The 26,235-nt window shown below is 38.2% G+C and overlaps 3 protein-coding genes across 3 annotated transcripts; all 3 read left to right on the top strand.

Annotated features, from left to right (window-relative positions):
* The first annotated feature begins 1,590 nt into the window (after positions 1–1,590).
* On the top strand, positions 1,591–7,763 carry LOC145235762 (organic cation transporter protein-like). Its single transcript, XM_080099608.1, has 11 exons — positions 1,591–1,860; positions 2,006–2,085; positions 2,338–2,598; positions 3,499–3,653; positions 3,753–3,921; positions 4,518–4,666; positions 5,120–5,279; positions 6,133–6,347; positions 6,466–6,574; positions 6,731–6,861; positions 7,104–7,763. The coding sequence occupies exons 1-11, from the start codon at positions 1,657–1,659 to the stop codon at positions 7,271–7,273; spliced, it is 1,803 nt and encodes a 600-aa protein (XP_079955734.1). The 5' UTR covers positions 1,591–1,656; the 3' UTR covers positions 7,274–7,763.
* Positions 7,764–11,792: 4,029 nt separating this feature from the next.
* LOC145210569 (E-selectin-like) lies at positions 11,793–17,126 on the top strand. Its single transcript, XM_080079993.1, has 6 exons — positions 11,793–11,981; positions 12,379–12,573; positions 13,064–13,240; positions 13,308–13,490; positions 15,551–15,736; positions 16,795–17,126. Exons 1-6 carry the CDS (start codon positions 11,804–11,806, stop codon positions 17,124–17,126), a joined length of 1,251 nt encoding a protein of 416 aa, XP_079936119.1. The 5' UTR covers positions 11,793–11,803.
* A 7,419-nt stretch (positions 17,127–24,545) lies between these two features.
* LOC145210553 (arylamine N-acetyltransferase, pineal gland isozyme NAT-3-like) lies at positions 24,546–26,125 on the top strand. Its single transcript, XM_080079992.1, has 3 exons — positions 24,546–24,875; positions 25,296–25,488; positions 25,716–26,125. The coding sequence occupies exons 1-3, from the start codon at positions 24,546–24,548 to the stop codon at positions 26,123–26,125; spliced, it is 933 nt and encodes a 310-aa protein (XP_079936118.1).
* Positions 26,126–26,235: the final 110 nt, after the last annotated feature.

Below are 26,235 nucleotides of genomic sequence, written 5' to 3'. Positions count from 1 at the left end.
ATATACGGCCGCGCATAATGTAAATATATATGTCTGATTTGACAAGCAAGAAAAGCGAGAGGCAAGTGTTTTGACATAGTCTTAATGTACTTGTAGATCGATAACGATTGCTGTGTAGTTGTGTTTTGCAAAACATTGTTTAAGCTGATTTAATAAAGCTTGCCTTGCTGCAAGCAAAGAGTGACAGTTTCCGTCAACTCAGTTAAACTTGCAAGTGCAGCAGAAATTCGATCACATGAGATCAGCAGTTTTAAAGGATTAGGAATTAGGAACGACTGTGTAGAGGCAGGAATAAATAGCGGGATGGTTTCGTTTATACCACAGTTGTTGAGAATTCAAGGCAAAATGTTGTAGAGATCATATTTTTTGTGTTTCATACGTTATTTTGACATGAATGTTCTCGTGGAGGATTAACTTGTTTTACAAAAAAGTTGCCAAGATTTACACGTTCGCATGCACTCAAATGATTTTGACAAAAACAGCACGGATTATACGGCCACGCATAATGTAAATATGTATTTCTAATTAAACAGACAAGAAAAGCGAAAGGCAAGTGTTTTTTAAAGTCGTAGTCACGAGTGAACAACTTTTCCTCTATGACGGCCGCATCACAGGTCTTTAATTTACCAACGACCGACAAGTGTCTTCATATTTTTCGTTTGTGTATTACTGGTTTGAAGAAGTAAGACATATCTTATAACCAGATTGACTTTTTACATTATCTATTGATTCAGCTGAACGAACTGGCAATCAGTCTTAATTTTTTATGATACCTGTTTATTTAACAGTTTGCATATAATAGATGTACAAAGTCTGTCGCGTATGGCTACTTGGTCGGTAATATATGTTTCCAGCCAAATAAAATACATTCAGACTACTAAGTTTTATTTAATTCACGGTCGCCAATACATATGTTTTAATACACGTGTTCACGGCCGCATAGATTCGTCTAAGGTTGCTGGGTTATATGTTCTGGACACAATGTAGGCTACTGGTTAAAAGTTGTAACACTTCGTTGCTTTTAAAAAAGACAGTTTAAGCTCCAAAAAGAAATGCGATAAGATAGGATTCGGGTCAGTTTGATTCTACTTCGTGTTAAAAAGTCTAGTACGTCTGTGAACGTATTTGCTACAACGTATTAATAAACCGCCGAGTCAGGACTTTTTACAAGAGTGATCACAGCTCATGCCCACGTAATGTTGTTAGCAAACACCGTTAAAGCGCTCAAAAGAAACAAACAGGAAAATCAGGATTTAGAGCGAGCAACACCTTGGACCATGTAAAGTGACTACACGAGCAACTGCCACTCTTTACAAGCCCGCTATGGTGTGAGGATACATCGTCTCAAAAACTTTTTTAGTTTTTGGGTGCGCCACTTTTGAAGTTCTTTAACTATTTCAAAATTGTGGTACGGTGATCATGTTGTAAATTACTGGCCAGCTCCATCTGCTTACCTGTTGCTTTGAGACTGCAAGCTTAGTTGGTTGTATATACTAAACACTATAGAGTGTGGTCCTTTACAAAGCACAAAGATAAACCGAATACTTGCAGTATTGTTTAAGAAAACATGCATTTATTGTGCAAAATTAACATGAACATTTGATCTATAGACTAACAGACACAGTGGGTGCTAAGTTAGTAATAAAACAAAAAACAATGAGTGCTATGAGGGGCAAGGATCGTAGCAGTATAGAGGTGGCGTTGGAAGAGGCCGGTGATTGCGGTTTGTTTCACGTTTGGTTGGTGATCATGACTGCACTGCCCTTCATAATGGTGGGAGCCAACATGGGAGCAGCAATATTCGAAACGATGATGCCAAAGTTTTACTGCGACGTGGATTACACGCCATGGCTTGAAGAGGTACGAAATATTCGAATTGCAATTTAACAAAATTTCTTCTTGACGATACCATAAAATCGAATTGTAATGAAACCCAAACCTGCCTTTAGCGGAAACCTACGAGTTTGCAGGACGTATTAGTTATGAATTATACGTTTTTTTACAGACATGCAACATGTCACAACCAATCAGCAGCCGTTTGCCAGCAGGCCTACTTACATCCAAGCAAAAAACAGAATGTTACAAGTGAGCAACCGTATAATAAATTGATTTTTCACCTTTAATCTTTGGTAAAGTTTTTTCGAGTAACTTCAAAAATGACAAATCAATGCCTTTTGTCTGAATTTGTTTTTTTTACGTAGAATAAAAGATATCCTTGAAATTTAAAAATTGTGCTGGCAGTTGCATAACGATAGAAAATATAGTTTTACATCACATGTAGCTAATTTTTCGACACCAGGTCACAAGTTTATTTGCATTTCTACGCAATTCGTATAGGTACAACTTTAATCCAAACACAACTACTGGTTGCATGTACTGGAATACGACTTCAGCCAACTTCAGCGTTACCAACCAACACTCCAACCCGGATGTACAAGCTTGCGACAGCTGGATTTACGACAGATCACTCATGCGCAAAACCATAGTAACCGAGTTTTCATTGGCTTGCGGAAACTCGATGGCAGGTTACATTTCTCAGACAACCTTTATGTTTGGTGTTTTGGTGGGAGCCATTACTCTTGGCTGGATAGCAGACAGGTATAAAAACCTTACTTATAAGCTAAGCACAACAATTGTGGACTTCAGCACAGGTGATGTCAACCCAGTGGTTCTCAAACTGTGGGTCGCGTACCACTAGTGGTACGGCGGAGCTTATCAAGTCGTACGCGAGTAGGTTTCTGTGATGCCCAATTTGAGTCCGATCTAAAATTGCAACTCAACTGACCCAACTGATCTGTTCTGGTTTGAGTGAAACTCGTGTTTTAGAGATTCATTTGAAATAGCTACATATGCTTACCAGGTCGGAAAAATAGGTCTATTTCAGTGGTTTCCAACCTGGGGTTCGCGGCTCCCAAGGGGTCCGTGAGATGGATCAAGGGATCCATGGAGGCAAATATGTTTAGTAAAGACCTGCGGTAAATTAGGCCGCAGACCTACCCAATTTGTAAAAGGGGTCTGAGAATACAAAATGGTTGGTAACAACTGGTTTAGGTGGTACGCAGCGATAGAAAAAGTTGTCAGGTGGTACACGATCTGTATAAGCATAAGAACCACTGTTTTAACCAGTCAAACATGCAAATCTGACTTTAGGTGCTTTGACGCCAAACTAAATAGGGGATTGCACCCAGAAGTAAAAGCCCGAACCCGAGTTTGGCCCTAAAGTTACGAAAAGAAAATACGACTCACATGTGGCCGAGTATAAAGTCAGGCCTGAATTAACGAACATAAAAAAGCGACTAAACCTTACACCATGTAATGAGCAAAGGGACATGTATGGCAGGTCATCGATAAAATTTTGCTTGATATTTGCAATAAGTTACAAATATTTGTATGTTTTTGTACAGAGATGGAAGGCTTAAAGTATTCACTAACTTAGTAACAAATTTTGTCTACTTAATATTTGTAATAAGTTATAAATATTTGTATGTTTTTGGACAGATATGGAAGGCGGAATACATTTCTGTTTTGCGGAGTTGGAACCTTAATTACTGGAGTGGCAACCGCTTTTAGTCCTACATACATATGGTACTTGGTCCTACGATGTATCAACGGATATTTCGTCTATGGCAACTTTCCCATTCTCTTCATTCTAGGTACGCTTTGTCGAAGCTTTTTTAAACGCAAAACGCCAAAAACAAAATATCAAGAAGATAATACATTACTTAAATATAAATTCAACCCTTTTCACTAAGTTTCGGAACTGGTAGTTGCCCGGCATCGAGCCACCTTTGCACAGTTCATGGAGGTCTTCTTTGCCGTCGGATTAATGCTTTTATCACTCCTGGCATACTGCACTAGGGAGTGGAGAAGCCTACATCTTGCCCTCTCCATACCATGCGTCATAACCGTTATCTTATGGTGGTAAGCAAATTGTATTGTGGATAAATTGATAGCTTTACATGCTGCTGCGATGCAATAGGAGCAGTGGTGGGATTCAAATTGTTGTCAGTCGGTTCTATCACAAAAGTCAGATTTTTCAGCCGCTTCTGTTCCAAATCCATTGACAGCAAAAAGTAATGCGAACCGATTTGCTGATCTCATAAAATTTCGTCAGACGGTTCTATAGAACCGGTGCGAACCGGCTGAATCCCACAACTGAATAGGAGGTGTAAAATGAGCTATGCTAAGTTTGGTTGCCCTATTGTCAGGAAAACACAGCGCCATGAAAGCAGTAAATAAAAAACCCAGCAGAACAAATCTGCGTAAGGGTTTCAAACGATTATAGGTGAAGGACACAACGATGATACTAAAACGTTTTTAGGAGAAGTTTAGCGCAATGCGCATCGTTAGAAGACATATCTGTTTTATAATCGAATTTTATAAGTTTTCTTCAACAAATTTACGATTTTCTCGAAAATTGAAGGTATCTTTAACAATATGCTTAAAACGCAATTTCCAGGCAAAATGAATTGCAAAGTTTTCAGTTGCAGCGTTTAAAAAGACTAATGATTTTTGAGGTTGCTGCCCGAGTCGCCGCGCTGGCTAAATGCAAACAACATGCACGTGGAGGCCGAAAATGTCATCAACAGAATGCGAAACGTCAATGCGATGTCGTCACAGTGCAGAAACAGCAAAGAAGTAGTCACAATACCACTAGATGACAAAGGTATGAACTGACATTTATTAAAACATTTTATTATCGGATGGTTAAAAGGCAACTTCATTTTCCGCTGTGGTATTTTATAACACAAAACACTATTTGTCCAACAATAATGTTCAAACATGTCAATATGGCAAGAAGAAAATATATATTTATTGTTGTTCACATTAAACTAAACTCCTCGAAGAGAAAATTAATTACAAATAAAGAAAAGAATTGCGAAGACTTAGGATCACCATTTCAGGATTGCAGTAAATGCCAGACTAAACTTCCCACGTGTTTTTGTATTTTATAAGACAAATGCATTTCGCTTTGTAAGCGACGTCAAAAAATATAGTAACAAATTGAATGTTCTACCCGTACACTTACTGGTAGTGTTATCATTGAAACGGATAGATAGACAAACGATTTGTATTGGGATTTATTGCTAAACGTTACAACATGAATCATAATTTACAGGTTTAGAGCAAGAAACCACATCAAAACGGTTAACAGAGGAAGCCACTGAAAATGAAGCCGGGGCCGAAGAAGAAAAGGAAAACACTGAGGCTCCTGGTCCGATGGATATGATAAGAAACAAAAACATTCGTCTAGTATCGCTCGTGTTTTTCTACCAATGGTAAGAACCAGATAATTTTTGAAGTATTTTAACACAGAGCTTATCTTGCTAGAAAGACCACTTTATGCAACCTTGCATACTTTTGCATGGACCGCATTGTCAAACTTTACCATTCAGTAAATCAGCCACAAGTAATAGTTCAAATTAAAGTGTAGTATTCGGGCAGCGGGATAGGTACTTAATTAGCTGCTTATCAATGGGACTTACAGACACTTCCCTCCGCTAGGCACTGAAGAAAATGGGTCAGCATCAGTCGGAGGCTAGATATAGCCAAAACAGTCACACAAAATATCTACTCCAATTGAAAATATGCGACCATTGGCAACAGCAAAAAGGTTTATCTAATTAAATCTTGGTTTGGCCTGTTGCTACCTATGCTTGGGAATCGTGGCTCTTGAAAACAACCGATCGCGCTAAGCTTGAAAGTTTTGAAATGTAATGTTATCGTCGCTTGCTAAGAATTTCATGGAAAGAACCTAGGACCAACAATTCCATCGGAATGTTCAACATCAATTCATTGGATTTGCATTGAAAACACTGTCTAAAACATTATGGAAACATATATCGACACACCAAAACTTTGGAATATTTGTGCTTACATGGACGACCCCACGGCGAGAGATCACGGGGAAGGCAACGACTGCAATATATAGAGCGAATTAAACATGCAATGAATGCCACATCACTTGTGGAGCCAATTCGATGCTGCTCGAACCGACAGAGCTGGAAAGAAATATTTGACAACGTCTAACCGCTAAACTGATGACACGCTTATAAAATATATAGTGTAGTATATGTAAAAGAATGCCTCTAATGTACACTAAAGTATTTACGCCTTGTCCTTTTTATTAAGGTTCGTCATCTCGTGTGTCTATTACGGCCTCACTCTAAATGCTGCGGAACTGGGTGGTGACCCCTTTATCAATCTTTTCCTGAACGCTTTGGGCGAGTCCATATCGGTACTGCTGGTGATCCCGTTAGTCAACAGAGCAGGCAGAAGGTTGTGTGGAGTTACAAGCGAAATTGTGGCAGGAATATTTTGCTTCTTGGTTTCAAAGATTCCCCCAGGTTAGAAAAAACCCACAGAAAATCAAACGAACACGTCAAATAATGTTTACATTTAAAATAAACTTTAAAATCATGCACCTTTGCGATCACAAAAAATTTTAAGGCATAATTTTTGCAGACATTACTTGGCTGCTGATTGGCTGCTCTCTGATTGGAAAGTTCGCTATAGCGATGGCATTTAGTGTGACGTACATACACGTCGGGGAGATGTACCCAACGCCAATAAGGTTCGAGTTATACGAGTGTTAGTATAAGTATCTAACCCTCCAAGATTGTGTTGTAGGTTGGCCATACACCTCACCGAACCCATTTTACAACCTTAGTTTCACGGTTTTACAGTCTTATAATTTTAAGTCGGATGTTTAACAATGTTTGATTAACAGGAGCGTGGCTACAGGAACTTGTAGTGCCTTTGCACGTGTCGGTGGCATCGCTTCACCTCTCATCGCTATGGTCGGCCTCGTTGTACCCAACCTTTCTTATGCTATCTTTGCAATATTGGCTATAACTTCAGGTGGGTGGGTTCTTTGCTTTGAGAGAATTTGTGTTCAACAGCCAACAGATAGAAATTTGCTTTTTCTTAACAAAGGCTAAAATGTTTCTAATTGTAACCCAGCTCTTAAAGTAAGATCTAGTCTATTGTCAAACTGGTAAACTTTCTTCGAAGGTCGGTAACATCTGACTAAGTACTTTGCTAATCTGGTTCAAACCGGTTTTGACAAGTTCTCGTTTGACCTTCTTGACTTTTTATTGCAGGTCTTCTCCTCTTGCTTGTTCCCGAAACGAACAAACAACCGATGAAAGAGACAGTTGAAGAAGGGGAAGCTTTTATTACAAACAACCCCGGGCCATTGTTGATCTTCTTAAGAAGCTGTGGCAAAAAGAAAGCACCAAAAAAGGCAACCAACGACAATGCCCTGCTTTAAAACTTCTTTGTTCGATTAAAGCAAATAAACTTTTGTTCGATTAAAGCAAATAAAGTAGAGTAGACACGAGTTGATGATAAAATACTATAACACCTATCAAAGAGCGACGGGTTGAGTACCACAGTACCCCTGCGTTGTTTACTGGGAGGTGCCAAAAGCGCCCGTCAGCGAACGCAACCACAATTAAAATATCTTGCTTTATCCACGCGGCAATATCAATACATATTTTACTCTGTTATAAGTCAACAGAGTAATTTGAAACTTAAACCATGACGAACGCACGGAAATTTACGAAACGAATTTTCGTTTTTTGGCAAAACCGATCAAAAGTTGCTTTTTTAGACTGATAATATGTAATTTTTTGGTACATTTGACATTTTAGCAAAACGCACCTTATAATTAAAAACGTCGCACATTTGTGGGCATCATTTCGGCCTATAACGTTATATTGTAAGCTTGTGCTATACGACATTAAAACCACAGTCTTGAACCTTTTGCTTGTAAAATGCGCAAATGAATCAAACAAAAAGTAGAACTATGGCCACGTCAAGCACAAAGCATCATGTAATTTCCTGCTTTAATGTATATACGGCAACGGGTGTAAAGATTGCAAGAACTTGGTGTTTAGTCAGTTTCCAATCGTGTATTTTTATCTGGCGCAACTAAAGAACTTGGTTCTGCGGCTTTAACTAGACTAGAGTATTTAAAAACCGTAAAGAGTCTTGTGCCTGCTGTATATTGGTTTAAGCCCACGTGACCACAAGGGCATGCACTAGTAAAAGCTTTGTTTGCTAACGAAGCATAACTTTGTTCATTTACAACATTGAAATTTTCCATCACTTTAGCGAAACAAAATCAAAAATATTGACCGACCAGAGTTGTAAACGAGCCCGAAATTAGAGCCCGAACCCGGCCCGAGAGTACATGCCCGAATTACGACCCAAACCCGAATCGATTTTGAGACACCCGTTTAGACCCGAAGGTTACATTGACAGGCCTATACATCGAAGCCTCAGGAAAGACCAAACACAATAATAGACAATTATTTCAGAACAAGGCGTTTTAGGGCTGTTTGACATTAATCAGGTCCAGAGACTGGCTACTTAAATATATATATATAAATAAAATACTGACACAGAGTCTAAAGTCAGGCCCGATTTTTGAAGAAACGTGAAGCCGAACCCGACCCGAAAAGCCCTACCCGACTTACAACTCTGTGACTGACAGGTGGCTGAGGTTAGGTTGTGAAAATAACGACCATTGGACTGCTCATTATGATCAAATGTACACAATTCGAACCAGTTCATACAAAAATATATCCCCTTTACGCTGGGCGTATAGTCTGTGTTTTGTTTTGCAGTTTAAAATCGACAGCTTACACTAATTATTTGCTTGTAAATGAATTCTGCCATTAGCATTTGTCGTTAAAGGGAGTGTTTTTTTGTAATTTTGTCGTTGGGCATTTATAGTAATTAAATCCCACAAAAAACAAATCCGAACAAAAAATCAAAGAAAGACATAAATCAAACACAACTTTTTTTGACCACTGAGCAAGATATAAAAACCCGGTTTCCTCGATTAGAAATTGAATTGGTTCCGTTACATCGTGTTACGTTTCGGTATCTTCCAATCGCATTCAGCGGAACTCATTTGTGCAATCGCTCCACCGCAGCATAAAGCGAATTGGTTCGAAATAACTTGTATGTTAAACAGGGGTTAGTCCGGATTGCGCGATTTACCACAATACTTTAGGGATGGGCGCAGTCATGAAAAGGTTTCACAAACATAATTTTTAGTCAGTTGCAGCATCACCCACTTGCTGGTTCAGGTTTTGCAAGTTCGGTATCAAAGGTAGGCGCCTCACTTGGACAGTTTTTTTTTAAAGAACTCATCGCTAAAATTCCAAGTGGAAAGCATAACAGATAACGTATTTAGCATTGTCACTGTATTGGACTATTTGCACGATAGCAAAGCTATGCACTTTCGTACACTTCTTACGCTACCGTAACTTTAACGTTTCCTTGAGGCAAGCAAGTCGCAGACCTGAGTTAGATGTTATTTTAATTTACTCGTTTTTGAAAACACGATATCAGAAACTAATGACAAGCTAGACAATTAACTCAACCGTATTAAAAGGTGGAAAAAACAAGTTTTGTCAATGTTATGTCTATAAATTTACGGTCCACTTTGAACACTTTAATATTGTGCGATTTAGTACAGTTAAACAATGGGTAAAGACCAAAAGGTTCCTGCCTAACTATAGAAATTACGTTCAGGCTTATAGATCGGCATTACAACCGTACAAATTTTAAAGAAAAAAAAAACTCTGAGAAAAGCTATGAGAAGAGTAAAGGTATTGGAACCAACTAGAGCGATGGAACCTAGAGAGACAACAGATGCTGCAGGGGCTTCGGATTCTACAGAACCAACAACAAACGTTCCAGAAGAGGACCCATACAGCCATATTGACCAAACGTCTTCCTCCACTCACGACTCGTTTTACAGCGTTGAGATAAACGACCAAGGTGTGTAAAGTGAACGCAACTCTACTTTAATGCAGAGAATTAGAAATTCTGCTACCCCGCAAAAAAGAGAATCGTTTGAACGCCGATTGACTTACACAACCTTGCGAAACGATGTCTAAGTATGCACTAAGAGTTTGATTGGCGCAATTAAAAGTACGAATTAGGAAAGTTATCTTCGTCATTGGGATTAACCCTAAAGTATTCGTGCACCACCAAATATCACGGCAAATTCTTGTACGAATCACAGTATGACAAGCCTGTGTTATTCAGTATAGAACTTCTGGCGTTCTGTGATTGTGATATCTTATATATCCTCAAAGACTAATTTGAATTTTCGTTGTTACAGGGCAAAAACAAAAAGGAACACCGGTAAAATGGCTTTGCCTGTATTTCACCATTTGGCAAATCGTTCTACTTATTGTGATCATTGTGGCTCTGTTCTTTGGAGTATACGGCTTTTATGTTAAACCTGTAAGTATTTTGATGTTTATCATTGTAAATTACGCGCAGAATGTCCATGCGTGAGCAGGTGGTCAAACCAAGGAAAACAAACTGTAAGCTTGTTGACCAGGGTCAAGCTCAATGCAGTTTTGAAACCAAATTCATAATGACTTGATAAAAAAGTTTTTAATTCTTTTTTGTTTGTTTAGGATTACATGGCAAAGTTACAACCTGATAAACCAACAGTTGTTTCAGGTAAATGCAAAGGTATTCCTTACTGTCTTTCTTGATACTAAAATACATTAAAATTGTAAACTATATAATACAATTGAGCAGGTTTACGGTAAAAACAAGTACAACTAATATGATGCCCAGTATAAGATATATCTAAATCAAACAGCCGTTTACCGCTGTTAAAAATCATGCAAGTGATTTATTTTCCAATAAACGCATCATATATCGTGTTGTATATATTTATTGCAATGTTGTTAAAACGCAACTTCTTTTTCAAGTGTGGAAGGTTAACAGAATTAGTGAAAGGTCTATTTGTATTTTTTTCATATACGTATGGGTTATATTTTCAGACTGTGGGCAGTTACCACTGTCTAATGTCACGACTCGACTTATCAACTGTTCTAAGCCCGAGCTTCCAGACAACTCACATTTTTTGGAAGAGCTAAGCAACAATTATAGTTACACACTCGGTGATGAAATAATGTACGAGTGCAACGAGGGTTACAGACTCGAAGGAGAAGAAAGAGTTTTGTTGTGTGCACGAAACGCTAAGTGGCGTCAAGTAGGACAATGTCGACCTATAGGTACGATATTTTGGCTACTTCGTCTTCAGCTTTCAAATGTCAACGAAATTGACTAGGAACGCTGCCCAATTTTTGGAGCGATTCTCAAGATAATCTGCTGGTTCTGCTTGCGAAATTCCGTTCAAAACAGTAACAAACTTGCCCAACAGTTTTTGACTTTTAGACAGTAATACAGTACCGATTTGACCTGCATCTTAATCTAATGCACATAGGTCACACTGGAGGGACACAATTATGAATGTATTAAACAAATTTTGCCAAATTCAAGTGTGTTATTCTCTACTGATGCTACAGAGTATGGTAAACTCTTCTTTCTACGTTTTTTGACACAGTTTGTTTGCCCCCACTTCAAAGCAGCGGTCTTAACTATAGCCCGACAAAACATACCTTTGATGTGAATGAAAACATAGCTTACTTATGTGGCGCTGGCTATATCCTGAAGGGTTCCTCACATGCTGTTTGCACGAGTACTGGAAAATGGAATTTCGATTACCCAACTTGTCACCAAGCTCCAAGTATGTTTATTCTTTATCTGGAGTATGTGTTCATTGAGTTAGTGGGGTTAAAGCCAAGTCTGATTATCACAATATGTATGAGAGCTGTTTCATACAATAATATAACCGAAGAACGGTATTTTACCATTTTTATTCTGGGTACTCCTGTGGCTATTTAGATGTTTTAAGTTTTAAGTGTGGTAAAGCAAATGAAAAATTTCCTTGTTCCTTTTAGCTTGCAGTCCACCGAAAATGGATTCAAAGTTTCAGTACATACCGGTCAAAAACAAATATCAAGTAAACGAGAACATAACTTACTTCTGTCAAGTGGGCTTGGTCATGAACGGATCCTCGAACGCCAGTTGTACAAGTTCTGGAAATTGGAGTTCACCCCATCCGACCTGTTCCCCTGTTCAAGTTTCTAACACAAGTTCGTGCATTTGTTCCAAATCTGAAATTGTATAATCATACTTAAAGTAATGCACGTTTGCTTTGTGGTAAGCTGCATGAGGATAAGATCATTTTCGTGAAATATGCTACATGATAAGAAGGTTTAAACAAATGTTTAGTTTGCATAAATACACCGATGAAAACTATTGTTTTGGGGCTAGCAGGGAACCAAATATATTTTTAGTTTGTACAGAGTAAAAGGTTATAAGCGTTTATTGTCCGTTGTATTGCAACAAGTGAAAAAGAATAAGAGACATACAAATTTACTTGAATAAAATACACACAGCGTCAATTAAATGTCCTACCCTGAATATAGCTAACCTAGATGATACTTCAAATTTAAGGATATGACTTCTCATACATATCAATGTTTTCAGCTTGCCCTTCACCCGCGCAAGTGACAAACGGCGCACAACACACACCAGTAAAATGCGGGTATAGCGTTGGTGATGCAATCAATTTCACGTGCTTCTCTGGTTACACACTGCGCGGTAAAATGCGTACAATTTGTAATACATCCGGAATGTGGGACGCCCCAGTTCCAACATGTGAAGCAATTCCAGTTGCACCAGGTAGGAATGCTTTTTTTGTATTTATGTACCACTGGAAATCGACAAAACGTTTAGAGGCCCGCTACATTCAACTTCTAAACAGTTTTTAAGTTAGATAAACGGTTTGAACTTAGTCATATAATCCATCAGGTTAGTTGGTATGCGGCTTAGCTTCCGACCGTTTTTACACCTCTGCAGAACAGTTTGATTCTGTTTTCACCCTGTGTGGTTTTATAAGAAAGATTATCTTGGGTAGTGTGACATTCCACTTGTTGCAAACGCCCCAAACGAGACATCGGAACGTCCAATAAGTTGTTTGCAATTGCCAGTTGAGCTCTAAGAAAAGTTTATAAAATGTGCATGGCAACAACTACATCTATTTCACTAAATTTGTCGGCGTAATTCCTATTTGTTTTCGATAAAATTGCAAAAGGGACTGGACCTGATTTACAGTCTTAGAACAACCAAAGCATTTTTGGCACAAATTTGCACACACACCATTCTTTTTTAGTTTGTCGACCACCACAAAACGATAATCTACTCCTTCATCCTCCAAACGACGTTTATCACACGAACGAAACCGTAACGTTTTCTTGTCGGGGCGATCAAGTCATCGAAAGTAACGCAGAAGCTACGTGTTTGTCTTCTGGCAATTGGAGTGCCACTTTTCCTGCTTGTGAACCGATCAGTAAGTATAACTAATCATATACATTACTTGCAATTGTGGAAAGTTCTATACATAACCCTGTGTGTAGCTTGCTTGGTACCACTACTAGGAGTCGGCATGAGAATTGCAACGGCAAAATGCCCCTACAATGTCGGGGATACTGTAGTGTTCGAATGCGAGGAAGGCTACGAGCTTCATGGATCAGCTAAAGTACATTGCAACGAATCGGGTTTTTGGAACAACACAATGCCAAGCTGCACCCTTCTAGCAGGTGAAAACAATGCACATATCACATTTAGCATGACATTTGCCAAAAACTAATTATCTATTGCAATTAGCCTGAAAAGATTGGAATCCTTTGTAAATAGTACTGTTAACAAAAGACTAAAAATAATATGTTAAATAAACCCAATTCTAAATGCGTAAGCGTGTTTTCCCACAAACGTAAAAGTCCCTGGGTTTCTAATTTCGAGCACGACTTGCTTTCAGGTCTTTGTATTGAGTCACAGTTACATACACGTAAAAACATCTTTGTTGGAAATCGTCGTAAATAGCTATGAATGGCACACCCTCAAGTCAAGTGTCGGGTCGTTTTTAACGGATCCTTATTACAAACAATTTTGACAAAGTGTTTAAAAAATGGTTTAATAAAACTGATCTCGTGCTGCGGTCAGACATGGGGTCGAATACACGCGTCCTGTATTCGAATACTTTACGAATACCTACATGACTGTATTCGAATTCATGAATACTTTGTTTTTTGAGTGACAGCAATTCGAATGGTATTCGAATAAAACGAATCAAGTATTTGTATTCATGAATTGTTGACCAAGCTACAACGACAAGTAATTCGAATACTATTCGAATAAACCAAGGCATGTATTCGTATTCGAGAATTCTAAGCACTTTTTAAAGTTCGACAATTCGAATTGTATTCGAATACTGCGAGTCAGGTATTCGTATTCACGAATTGTTTCGTAATGTTAAGGTGGCAGCAATTCGAATTGTATTCGAATAAAGCGTGTCAAGTATTAGTATTCATGAATAGTTGACCAAAAAACAACAACGTGTAATTCGAATACTATTCGAATAAACCCCAAGCGTGTATTCGTATTCATGAATACTTCGTACTTTTTGAGATGTAGCAATTCGAATTGTATTCGAATTAATAGTTCTAGTTATTTGTATTCACGAATTGTTCAGTTGTTGTAAGAAGCAAACAATTCGAATAACATTCAATTTGTTGCGGAAAATAAAAGAAATAAAATACCCCGAAACTTAAAAGGTATTCGATCAAAAAGTAACATGGGTTTATGAATTGCAATTTTATTGGTAAAAATGTAAACCAACGAGCTTTTTTGCCACATTAGCTTGACTGATTTAAGTCTCCGTTATAACAATTTCACCAAATTTACATGAAATGTTTGCTTCATGAACACGCTACACCTGTCATGTGCTGAGAACAACCCAATGTTGCAAGCTTTGTAACACAATTCCATTTATGTAACGTCACAATTAAACTTCTATATGTCATTGTTTCGTAACATAAACAAAAACTTGTCAAATCAGGTCACATTCACTGCCAATTTGAATTGTATTCGAATCTATTTGGCAAAAATATAGCAAAATATTCTCGACTACTTCTAGTCTGGAGGTAATCGACAATTCGAATTGTATTCGTAAAAATGTAGTCATGTATTCGATTTTACGTATCTTACGTTGCCAAAGGCTGACAACAATTCGAATTGTATTCGTAAAAATGTAGTCATGTATTCGATTTTGCGAATTGTTACGTAGCCACAGGCTGACAACAATTCGAATGGTATTCGTACAAATGTAGTCATGTATTCGATTTTACGAATTGTTACCTTGCCGAAGGCCGACAACAATTCGAATTGTATTCGTAAAAAATATCGTGTATTCGAATTTGCAAATTCTTAGGTTGGCAAAAACCTACAACAATTCGAATTGTATTCGAATAAATTTACTCAAGTTTTTGTATTCATGAATTGTTGGTTCAAAAGTTAACTTCAACTATTCGAATTGTATTCATGGACTATCGAACGAAAGCCAAAATCATTCGAATACAGCACGAAGGTGCCAAAACCTGTATTCGAATGCATTCGAATACGAATGACGAATACGAATGGCCCCATGTCTGGCTGCGGTACAAGCTTTTTTGAGATATTACGCACAGAACCTATACGCGGATAGATGTATTGCCGTTACAGGCGAACTTAGCGCTATTTGAGACAAAGATTCTTGACAAAAATTGGTTGCCACTGCTCCGTTAAATGTTGGGCGACACAAAGTGTTTTTTATTTATTATAGCCGTTACATGTCTTCCACCAAACGGTGCAACCAATGGAAACTATTCTCCGCAAAATATGTTTTATGATGTTGGCAATCAAGTCACCTATTCGTGCGATAGCGGATATGCCGTGGAAGGATTTTATATGCTAACCTGTATGGCAAACGGGAGATGGAACTATGACACACCCCAGTGCACTGTAATAGGTACGACTGACGATGTTGGCTTGCTTTACAGCTGTATGCACATTTCACATATTGCTTGCAATGTAATAACGATCAAGGAAGCTAAAAAATGTTCATTGATGTTTATCTATACCTAAATTCATTTTATGTTTATCTATCTATAACAGGGGTTCCCAACCTTTTTACGATCTCGTACCACTTGGACGCTATGTACTGCCACGCGTACCACTTCTTGTAGAACAACTAATTTGATCGAATCATATTTCATTCAGAAAAATAATATTGGCCTGCAAAAATAATTACACTAAAGCACTACAACTAAAATTATTGAGATTTTTGTTTTTGTTTACTAAAATTCTGTTTGTAAACAAAATCAGATAAACAAAATATAAAGTTGTGAATCAAGGTTTTTGTGAGAAAAAAACGGAAGCTATCGCATACCACCTGACAAACCTTCGCGTACCACAGGTTGGGAACCCTTGATCTATAACAATCCATCAAAAAAGCTAAAGTTAGTTGCTACGGTGATATTACCAAACAATCACAAACGTTTATTGTAACATACGTGAAATACGCTGGCCCAAACCGGTAAAAGAATATGAACATGTTTTAAAACATATTCTATAGCCTAACGGCTTGCCATATGGTGGTGGCGAATGCTTGGTGACCGGCTGATTCGGTACAACACCAGTTTTGTAGAACCGATTTTTTTATGAGATCAGCGACCCGGTTAGCATTACTGGTTACTGTCAATGGATTTTTGCATCTTATCTGATACACCGATTTTTGAGATCCGGCTGAAAAATATGACTTTGTGTTAGAACCGGCTGAAAAAAATTGAATCCCACCACTGGCCTGGTGTACTATGTTTTTTAAAACTGTGCCGAAACTATAAACCCACAAACGTTTGCTTTCAACCTAACACACGCAACACGAAAAACCCTGTAAAACATAGTTAAGACTATCAGCAGCTTGAATTGAAAAAAAGTTACCCTCGTTTTGGATGTCCTTCTGCGCTAATAAATAAGGTTGTTTTAATAGGTTTGGTTCGGTTACGACTTTAAACTATACTTTGGCAGAAACTCCCAGCTGCGTCAACGGCAACTGGACGTTCTTCTTCTTGCCGTTCAGATCCAACAGAGAGGGAGTCTTTGTCACTTTACACGAGTTCTGTCGTTCTTACCCAGACATGTGTCCTGAGCAACTGCCTAGCTCTGTCGAAGTTGTGTCTTTCGACGAGCAGGAACCAGTAATGCCATATCGAACCAGAAATCAAATTGTACACTTCGATCCTCAGATTGGTCTCTATTGTCTTCATGCGGAGCAGATTGACGGACGACCTTGCGAGCGCTATGCAGTCCGGTTTTGTTTGCCCCATCCAACAGGTAAGACATTTTGCGTTAGGTCGTGAAGTATGCTATAGAGTTGCTCCAAAGAACGAAAAACCTGAATTTGATTCAAGTTTAGGGCAACCATAATCACAGGCGCACAAGGTCGGTACGATTTATAAAGTCCAGAGCTGTTTACAAAACTTTATAACTGGAGCTTCAAACCATTGATAAACATGAATAAGCATTTATCACAAATCCACCGTACGCTTTGCAGGGGCACCGTCTTGTAGTCAGAATTGGACAACGTACTTTGATCAAGACGACCCGTTTAACACAGGCGACTATGAATTTATGGTTGACCTTACTAGCAAACAGTCAGTTTGCCAAAACTACCCAACCGCTATCGACGTTCGGTTGTCGGACACAAATGAGGATTATAGGAACAGAAACCGCACTGTCTTGTTGGCAGGTGCACAGTTTTGGTGCCGAAATATAGATGAACCATCATCAGAAAGGTGCAACAACTACAAGATTCGTTTCTGCTGCGAAGGTAAATTACCAACTATTTACTACAGTTAAGCACAGTCTTTACACAACACTAAAATGAATTGATTCTGATTTGTAGAGGTCCAATGCCCAACAAATAACTGGACTCCATTTTTTAACTTGGACGAACCGGGTGGTCAAGGGGATTTAGAGATGATTATCGATGTGAAACGAGAAATGCCGAACGAAATGTGCTCGGGAAATGTCCTAGCAATTGATGCCAGACATGAATTAAACGGGGATGAGGGTTATTCACGCAATTTTCGCTCCGTGCACCTCGACGTAAACATTGGGTTCTGGTGTATTAACGCTGAACAACCCTTCGGAATGGATTGCTACGACTACAAAGTTCGCTTTTGTTGCGACAGCACAAGGATAACTGACAGCGGAGATGAAGCACAAGGATAACTGATACGAAATGCTTGTGCTACATATATTGAAAAAAATAACGACTCAAATAAACTGTGTGCCGTTTCGAAAATATCAAGTTTGAAAATCTTTAAATGCAGAGAACTGTGACTCGGTTTCAACACTGAATCGTGTTTTTAGTGAAAGCTACATTACATAAACGGGATTGACACTAAAGAATGTATATTTTAGGAGTAGTCAGGTAACATGTGCAATAGTTTGCAGCAAACTGAAGTTGAGTTACATAGGGTCACAAGTTAAAAACGAGGTAAAACCCATGGAGTGTGGCCTATTATCCCTGTATCACATTAATATTCATTTTATAATAGAGTCGACAATGAATGAACTAACCGAGGTACGGAGTGTGTTGCATATTGCGCATTTTGTAACATCATCTTTAAAGTTTTACAATAAAGACACTTATGAATATAAGTGTTATGTCATCCAACATTGCTTAAATTAAGAAACTTACTTCTGGAGGCAGTAAACGCGTACTAAATATCACTGCTCAGGTCCCACCAGATGCAGTCTGTGCGCGGGCCAATATAGAAGTCCAAGGGGCCCATGTACATTAACCTAAAAATAGAAATAGGTACCGTTATTTAATGTTACTATGAAATTAAAAATATTGCTGATTGACGAGTATATTATGTTGGTTTTCTTTTTTTGATGGAAATGAGAGCCCATGAAGATATAAATCAGACAGTGTCTTTTTAAGACAAGTCACGTTTTTGCTTATGCTGTAAACGTGCTGTTTATAATATTAGGACAACTATTGTAGTGTTAAGTAATCTAAATTTCCATGTAGCTTGTAACAAAACCTTAGTATGCAAACGAATTCTAATTAGTCGTATATATTGTCGTTGACTTGCGCTTAATTGTTGCTTCCGATGGACCAGCAATGTGTTTTACGATTATGCAGTTAACCTGACGAAAACTTTCAAGTTTAGCAAGGGGCGAATAGCATTTAGATTATTTTTGCAGGGCAATAATAAAATATCAACAACTTGATGTTGTCTTGTATTAATAAAACGCTTTTGTACATTAAGGCTACTGTTTCACCAAAGTTGCTAAAATGTCTATACAGTCGTTTCAAAGCAGCAGTAAAAAAGATCTAATAATAGCAACACTGTTTTAAAAGATATAAGAAAGCGAACTGAATTTAATTTGAACAACTTTTCAGCTCAACACGGTTTTAAATTTGCATGTCTTTGTACAGTGGCTGTCCTAAACTATACTGTGTTGTTAGTAAAAACACCAGAAAAGCTTCCGGATTTTAAGCAAAAAAGCAAGTTCGCCAAAATGGCGGAAATGTTGCCTTTAATTGTAGTATTGGTCTCTGTGTCATTATGCAAAGTTGCAGGTAAGTGATACTGTTAAGATATAAAAACTCGCTTTATTGATAAACGTTAACTTTTCTATCAAACAAACGTTATTTTATTTTGACAGGGCTTTCTTGTGCCTCTTGCAGTGGACTTTACAGATATTATTACACAAACGAACTACAGCCACAACTCTGCTTTGATGCAGTACGAAACGGTCGAAATATCACCTGTAACCCTCCTGCATATTGTAGAACAAAAACTGTATCAGACGGCAAGCAACGTTTTTGATTATTTATTTGTAACTGTTGTTTCATGTAGTGCTTTTCATATATTTTTTGTACCTTTCGTGTCCATGGAAAGTTAACTGCAATTGGTTCCCTTCTACATCGTCTATTATTTAGAAAGCAGAAAAATTTTGACGTCAAAATGATTGCATACATTTTAGAAGGAAAAAAATCCCTAACTTAGTCTGTGCGATGCCACAGGAAACTGGCTCACAATGGCCAGTCAACTGCTGTCTGCAGCTTATTTTGTCATTGCTTATAACATGTACCTTTTCAATGTTTATCGAAAGGCCTCGCGACCGCCAGTAAAATGGCAAACCAACCCCACGGGGGTCGCGACCCACCGGTTGAAAACCACTCATCAAAACTTTTGTTTTGCGAAAATAGTATTTTATGTTTCCAAAATTGTTGCAGACGTTTATTACCTAAGGGTAGAACGCGGATGCGTCGACCCCACTAACGATCACGACATCGAAAGCAACATAATGCCGAACTCCACTAAATGCAGTTTTAATTGACCCGATGTTAAATGTTTTCATTCATGCAACACAACCCTTTGCAACAACCAATCTGCGCGTAAGTTAGCTGTTGTACTTGCTTTCGTTTTTTTCATTGCACGTCACCATGAAGGCAATGAGCTTGCTTTGAAAAACAACATACTTTTGCAAGTATCGTTTCAGTTTTGAAGAAGCAGTACCTTTTCTTTCTAAGTGCTACATGATTAACCGTATTTATTTACGTAAAGCAGAAAAACATCAGAATTGTTTTTTCTTAATATAGGCACAGAGTAAACCGTATTATATTTATATTTAACGGTAATAATGGGGTACACCACCAGTCCACCATACACCGGTAATTGTGTAGTGTTTTGCTTGAACTCATTTTTTACTGAATCGGTATTAAATATTTTTTCAGGATTCACAAAACGATGTCAGTCTGACTGCAACTACTTCAAGTCTCAAGGAAAATGCAACTACCTAACAGGAACTTGCGTTTGCAATACAGGTTTTACTGGACAAAACTGCTCCGTTAGCAAAGGTAAGTGATATTGGTCAGTTCTAATACTAAAAGCCTCATTTGATAACTATTTTTAATCATTTTTATATTAATTAAAAGCTTACTTGGAAAACTACTTTATTTAAATTTATCACACGACAGACCTGCTAGTCCACAAAACATGGACTGAAAACATAGTTTTTTTGGCAGAAGCAAAGCCTTCTCGATCATGTGTGCAGTGCAACGAGGAAATTGACCCGAGCTGTGGCAAATCGGCATCACAACTTCCAGTCGGTACTTTGTGTACAAATGCCCAACAATCTTGTGCCACAAAGAAGTCGTTTATCATTGATCTCCGTAAGTACGAACAATTGCGTTTTAATTGTAACTTTGTAAAAGCATCGGGTCATTAAATTGTAACTTTGTTTATAATTAAAAAGCGTGGTCTAATTGAGATTTGCCCTAATTGCAAGTGTAACTACGTTCGAAATGATAAACAGTAACTGATAAGAAGAACAAATCGTTATAATATTTACTTTTCACCGTTGGTTTTGCGCGAAAAACAATATGCCATTATTTACAGGTGGAAACGTTGTACGAACGGTCACCTCACGGAGCTGCAGTAACATTAGTTTGGGCACATCATCTGATCTACGGGCGATAGGTGGTTCTCTTTCGAATCTTTACAATGTCTATACTTTGACCCAACGATGTAATTCGGACAACTGCAACACGGGATCACGTGAGCCAGTGGTTCTTAACCTTTTTTCCTTGCTGCACCCCTTTCAAATCACTAACCAATTTTCGCACCCCCTTTCAAATCACTAACCAATTTTCGCTCCCCCTTCTGTAGTTGCTTAAATAGAATGGACCTAACCAACCTTGATTTCAGCATCCCCGCACCCCGTTAAGAACCCCTAACGTAAGCGATTCCAATTGGGCTACATGCTTTCCGTTATGCTTTTAGGCGAAATTCAATAGTTGACAATGACCTCGATAAGCATTTTCCAGTCTAATAACATGTAATTTAGTGAAACTGTTGATTTGATAACATATTTAATGTATGCTTGATAATTTTATAAATTATTTGAAACTTTTATAGTTATATAACCGTCCTACGAACATTTATTTTTTGTAGTGTAACTTTAATATATTGTCGAAAAGTGTTTTCGCAAATTGAAACGATATGCGTTGTACAGCATCGAAAGCGGAAACAGAGCTGATGTGCGTTCAATGTTCAGAAAGTGTGGGAGATCAGTGTGACAATGATGAAGTTCCTAAATCTTGTCCAATGAACTCACGTTACTGCTACTCATCTGTAGAATACTTTATAAAACAAAACCAAAATGCTCGGCTCGGTGAGACAGCATGGTACAACGCCGGTCTTTATTGCCAAGTAGTTTTGCTAAAGGGTTAGCTACTACGAAAGCTGTTCCACCAACGGTTGCAACACTGGATGGCGTAAGAGAGTTGGTTAGTTTATTATGGATTACTATGAACCAATGAGTTTATTTTCGCAGCTGCCCGTCCAAGATGTATGCAGTGTTTCGGTTTATACACACTGAGTACAGCACAGGGTTCACCACCGGTAAACCTTGATTGTTTATACGGAGAACCGAAATTGTATTCCAAATGCCCTGCACCATATCACGCGTTTTGCTCATTAAAAACAGGAAGCGTGTCAAGTGAGCATAAACACTAAAATTTAAAATGACGCATTTTTTGACAAAACATGTTTCGTAGGCGTAAACGGACTTTCTGTGTCGGTACATCGAGGCTGTAGTTCAGCAACTGCCGCAACAGAAAGTTGTAAAACAGCAACCCTTATGGGGGCAAAGACAAGTATCTGCTTTAAAACCTGCAAAACTGCTCTCTGCAACGCAGGTACGTTTCAGTGACCAGTTTAAGATTCAAACTCAACAAGTTTAATGTAAAATAACAATCAGTCTGTGTCGTAGGTTTGACAATCAAGGCCAGCATGTTTCAAAAATTGTTGCCAATCATCATTATGATGAAACTCTTACAAAAATACTACTGACGGAGTTGACGAACGGCCTTTAGTTTACGACGCTCCGGGGACAACATGTTAATGTTATACACATTACAGAACATAGCCATGACTAACATAATCCTTTCACTTCTAGAGTCACTCCTATTGTGCATACTTTTAGTGTGTATTTTCGTTCAGTACATTTTCTGCATGAAGTCTTACAAGTAGATTTTACATAAACTATAAATTTTTGAAAGCGACAAGAGTATTAGAGACCAGGTTAAAAGCATAGGCTACATCAGATACCATAAAGCAGTGCTTGTCAACCTTTGTTAAAACGGTACACCCTTTTAACGTTTAGTCAAAATTTGTACACCCCAGTGAAAAATTTATTCAATCCTGTAACACACTGAATCTGTGGTCCTAACAGAAATAACGATGAGCACAATACCAACAAGCCATAATGCACTACCATTAACAACGATTTTCAAGTGAAATAATAGATTATGACGTCACAAATAGAGTTTTGCAACTGAAAATCTACGTACACTGGAGGTACATTTGTGCCATATATTGTACACTCCAGTCAGTCTGTTCTAAAACTGAAACCTGCCTATTGTGATAACTGGTCATAGGTATATTAAATTTTGTATCTGGTACACCCTGTTAAAATTATGGTACACCCTGCATGGCGTGTTCGATACACCCGGTTGAAAAGCACTGTCATAAAGCATGCACTCAGAATAACAAAAGATCCACATAAAGACTGAAGAAAAAACACCTGCTGTTATGATTAACCCTGCACTGATTATACTCGCAGAGTTTGACTTGAAGTTAACCATTTTTTTGAAATAGCAAACTTTAATTACCTTGTTCTGTTTTGAACACACTATTAGTCTATTAGTCGCTCCAACAAATGGTGTCTTTGGCCCATGATGATAGAATCATATGAATTTGACTTGTATCCAAGTTTTCTCAACGTAACAGAATCAAACAGCATAAACATTTGTTCTTTTTTTTTCAACATTTGTTCTTAAAACTAACAAATTTGCCAACCGCTGCCTAAATAGGACACTGCACTAAGACGGTGCTTACAAGACCACAAATAAGTCAATCAGTGCTGATGAAAATACAAGAAACGACTAGCACAAAGCACAATCGTATATGACGTCACACAATCAACGCGTTCGAAAACCCGAAATACGATGTTTGTAGCCAGAGGGTAAATTGGTTGGCCAAGAACTTATTCCCACATCGAAAATGCAAGATAATGTTATTTGAAATGTAATATAATGCAAAATACCAGATTACTTCGAATGCAAAGATTATGTTTTTAAAATTAGCGGGGAGAAAACGGATTTGAGTTTTAATTTCCTTTCAAATTTTTTAGATTTATGGGGATTAGGACAGACTGCAAGATATTATTTACACCAAAATATCACTATGCTGGAGAGTATTATTATGTTTTGGGGTGTGGTCTGAAGTCGTCGTCGTGTACGCCCCGTCACCATGAGAAATAACTTCTAGGTAATCGGGAGTGGGAATCAGAATTTGCAAGTATGACACAGCACGCAGTCACAGACGAAATATGTTTCGATTTCTGTGAGCTAACGACAGACATATTTGCGGCTATTATAGGGGAAGGTGCACATAGGCTCTTGCAAAAAATATGATGAGGTTAAAAAAGTTCCAAAGATAGTACAAATTGTTCTTCATAAGATTGCCAACTAATTTTAATCTGGAAGTAAATATTTCCCAATTTGCGATATATATAATGTAAGGTGGAAATCGTTGCAAGAATGGTACTGGAACAGGGAATGATTCCCAGAATCAATTTACCAGGATTATCACAAAGTACACAAACGGAACTAACTTGTATGTTGCAGTTGTAGCTGTCGCAGCTAAAAAATCAGTAAAATTTCTGCAAAGTAATCAACCAAGTAGGCTAAGATGAATAGTGGAGAATACCTTCGAAGGATCAACTATTCAGGCTCCACAAAGCCAACACTTGAAAATCTGAACCAACTGTTTCGGGCTCACAGACAGAGCATCCCGTCAACCAATGTCGACGCTTTTGGTGGCCAGGTGCGGCAATTTTCATTGGAAGATATCTTCGAATTTGTTGTTCGACGACGAAGGGGTGGAATCTGCTATGAAGTGAATAGCCTGTTTAACTGGCTGCTGAACGACCTTGGTTTTCACAGTGAAATGATACAAAGCGGCTTCTTTTTCCGAGAGCTTAACAAGTTTGGTGAAAAGTTTACCCACATGGCATTGCTGGTAAGTATAGCCTATTAAAATCCAGAAGGCTCCAAGGCACAAAGTAAATATTCCTTCTTTTATTTAAAATTTCAAGTCTTATTTTTTGTTTTACAATCCCTTGAGTTACATTGCATATGTTCGGTGTTTGTAAAGGATTTTTTTTATGTAGCCTACGTTTCTAAAATTCTCCATAAAAAAAACTTATTTTATGACAATGTGCTGCACGTATGTCTACCTATTTCTGATAAATTGCATTCACTTAAAAATTACCGAAATAATTAGTTTCACTGAAATAATTAGTTGAAAACGTTTAACGCAAAAACGATTTAAACGCAACAATTCCAGTCAAAACTGAAACAAAATTTTTGCTTATCACGATGCTCATTCCGCCACGTTTTGTTTAGTCACGGTCGTGGTGATTTGCACATTTTTATGCAGATTACCATAAATGAGCCTCCATCGAAAGGGCGTTACGTGGTAAACCTCACCTACTCTGACGCACTGCCTTTGAATATCGACTGCGACCGTCCACAAATTCAAACAAAGGGAATATTTCGGGTTCGTAGAGATGAACAAAACACAGACTGCTTTTACGTAGAAAGACATAAGAAGACTGTTCTAGGATTAACAGGTTGGGTTTTATTGTTTTTTGTACAGTTTTTGTCGCCGCACATACCAAAGAAGGCCATTGAAACAAAACTTTATGTAAGTTATAAGATAGTAGGAAACCTATTGCTGCACCTTACGCCTTTTTGACAATGACATTACAATGATAAAATTACACTTAAAACTATCTTATTGCAGTCAAGATAAAAAGTAGCCTACCTCTCTGTTCAAAACAAATCCGTTCTTGTGCAGGAAAATTGCTAAAGCTGGGACCTGGCGGCGATGGGCTATTGCAAGGTAAATGCGGAGACAGTTGTGCGGAACCAAACTCCGCACATTGGACACCGGCGTTCCGCTTTTCCCCAGTTCCGCACTCTATGGAGGAATTCGAATCTGCTTACAGGGCTCAGGTCTACAATCCGCGTAGCTATTTGCGGAATAACCTGCGCATGCTGCTAAACACCGATAGCATGTCTTTCAAGTTTGTGGTCAGTACCCTGTCCATTTCGGTTCCAAGTGGACCTGGAACTGACCGAATTGTGGCCACGGCTAAAGTGACATCAGATGAAGAAGTCGCTGGAATCGTTCGCGACGTGTTTGGATTGGAAAGTGTGTTTGAGATCAAATACTTTCGAAGAGAACTAGTCGAAAACGGGAAATAAACTGGACATGACTTAACTACATCCATTTGCTTAACTGGTAAAGAATTATAACATCCATTGCTTTTGCATACATTTCATAGCAAATTGGTCGAAAAGGGGTCACTTTTAGG

This window comes from Phallusia mammillata, chromosome 1 (assembly GCF_965637545.1).
Source record: "Phallusia mammillata chromosome 1, kaPhaMamm4.hap1.1, whole genome shotgun sequence".
NCBI lineage: Eukaryota > Metazoa > Chordata > Ascidiacea > Phlebobranchia > Ascidiidae > Phallusia > Phallusia mammillata.
The sequence above is the reverse complement of the archived record's forward strand: the minus strand, read 5'-3'. Positions and strand labels throughout refer to the sequence as shown.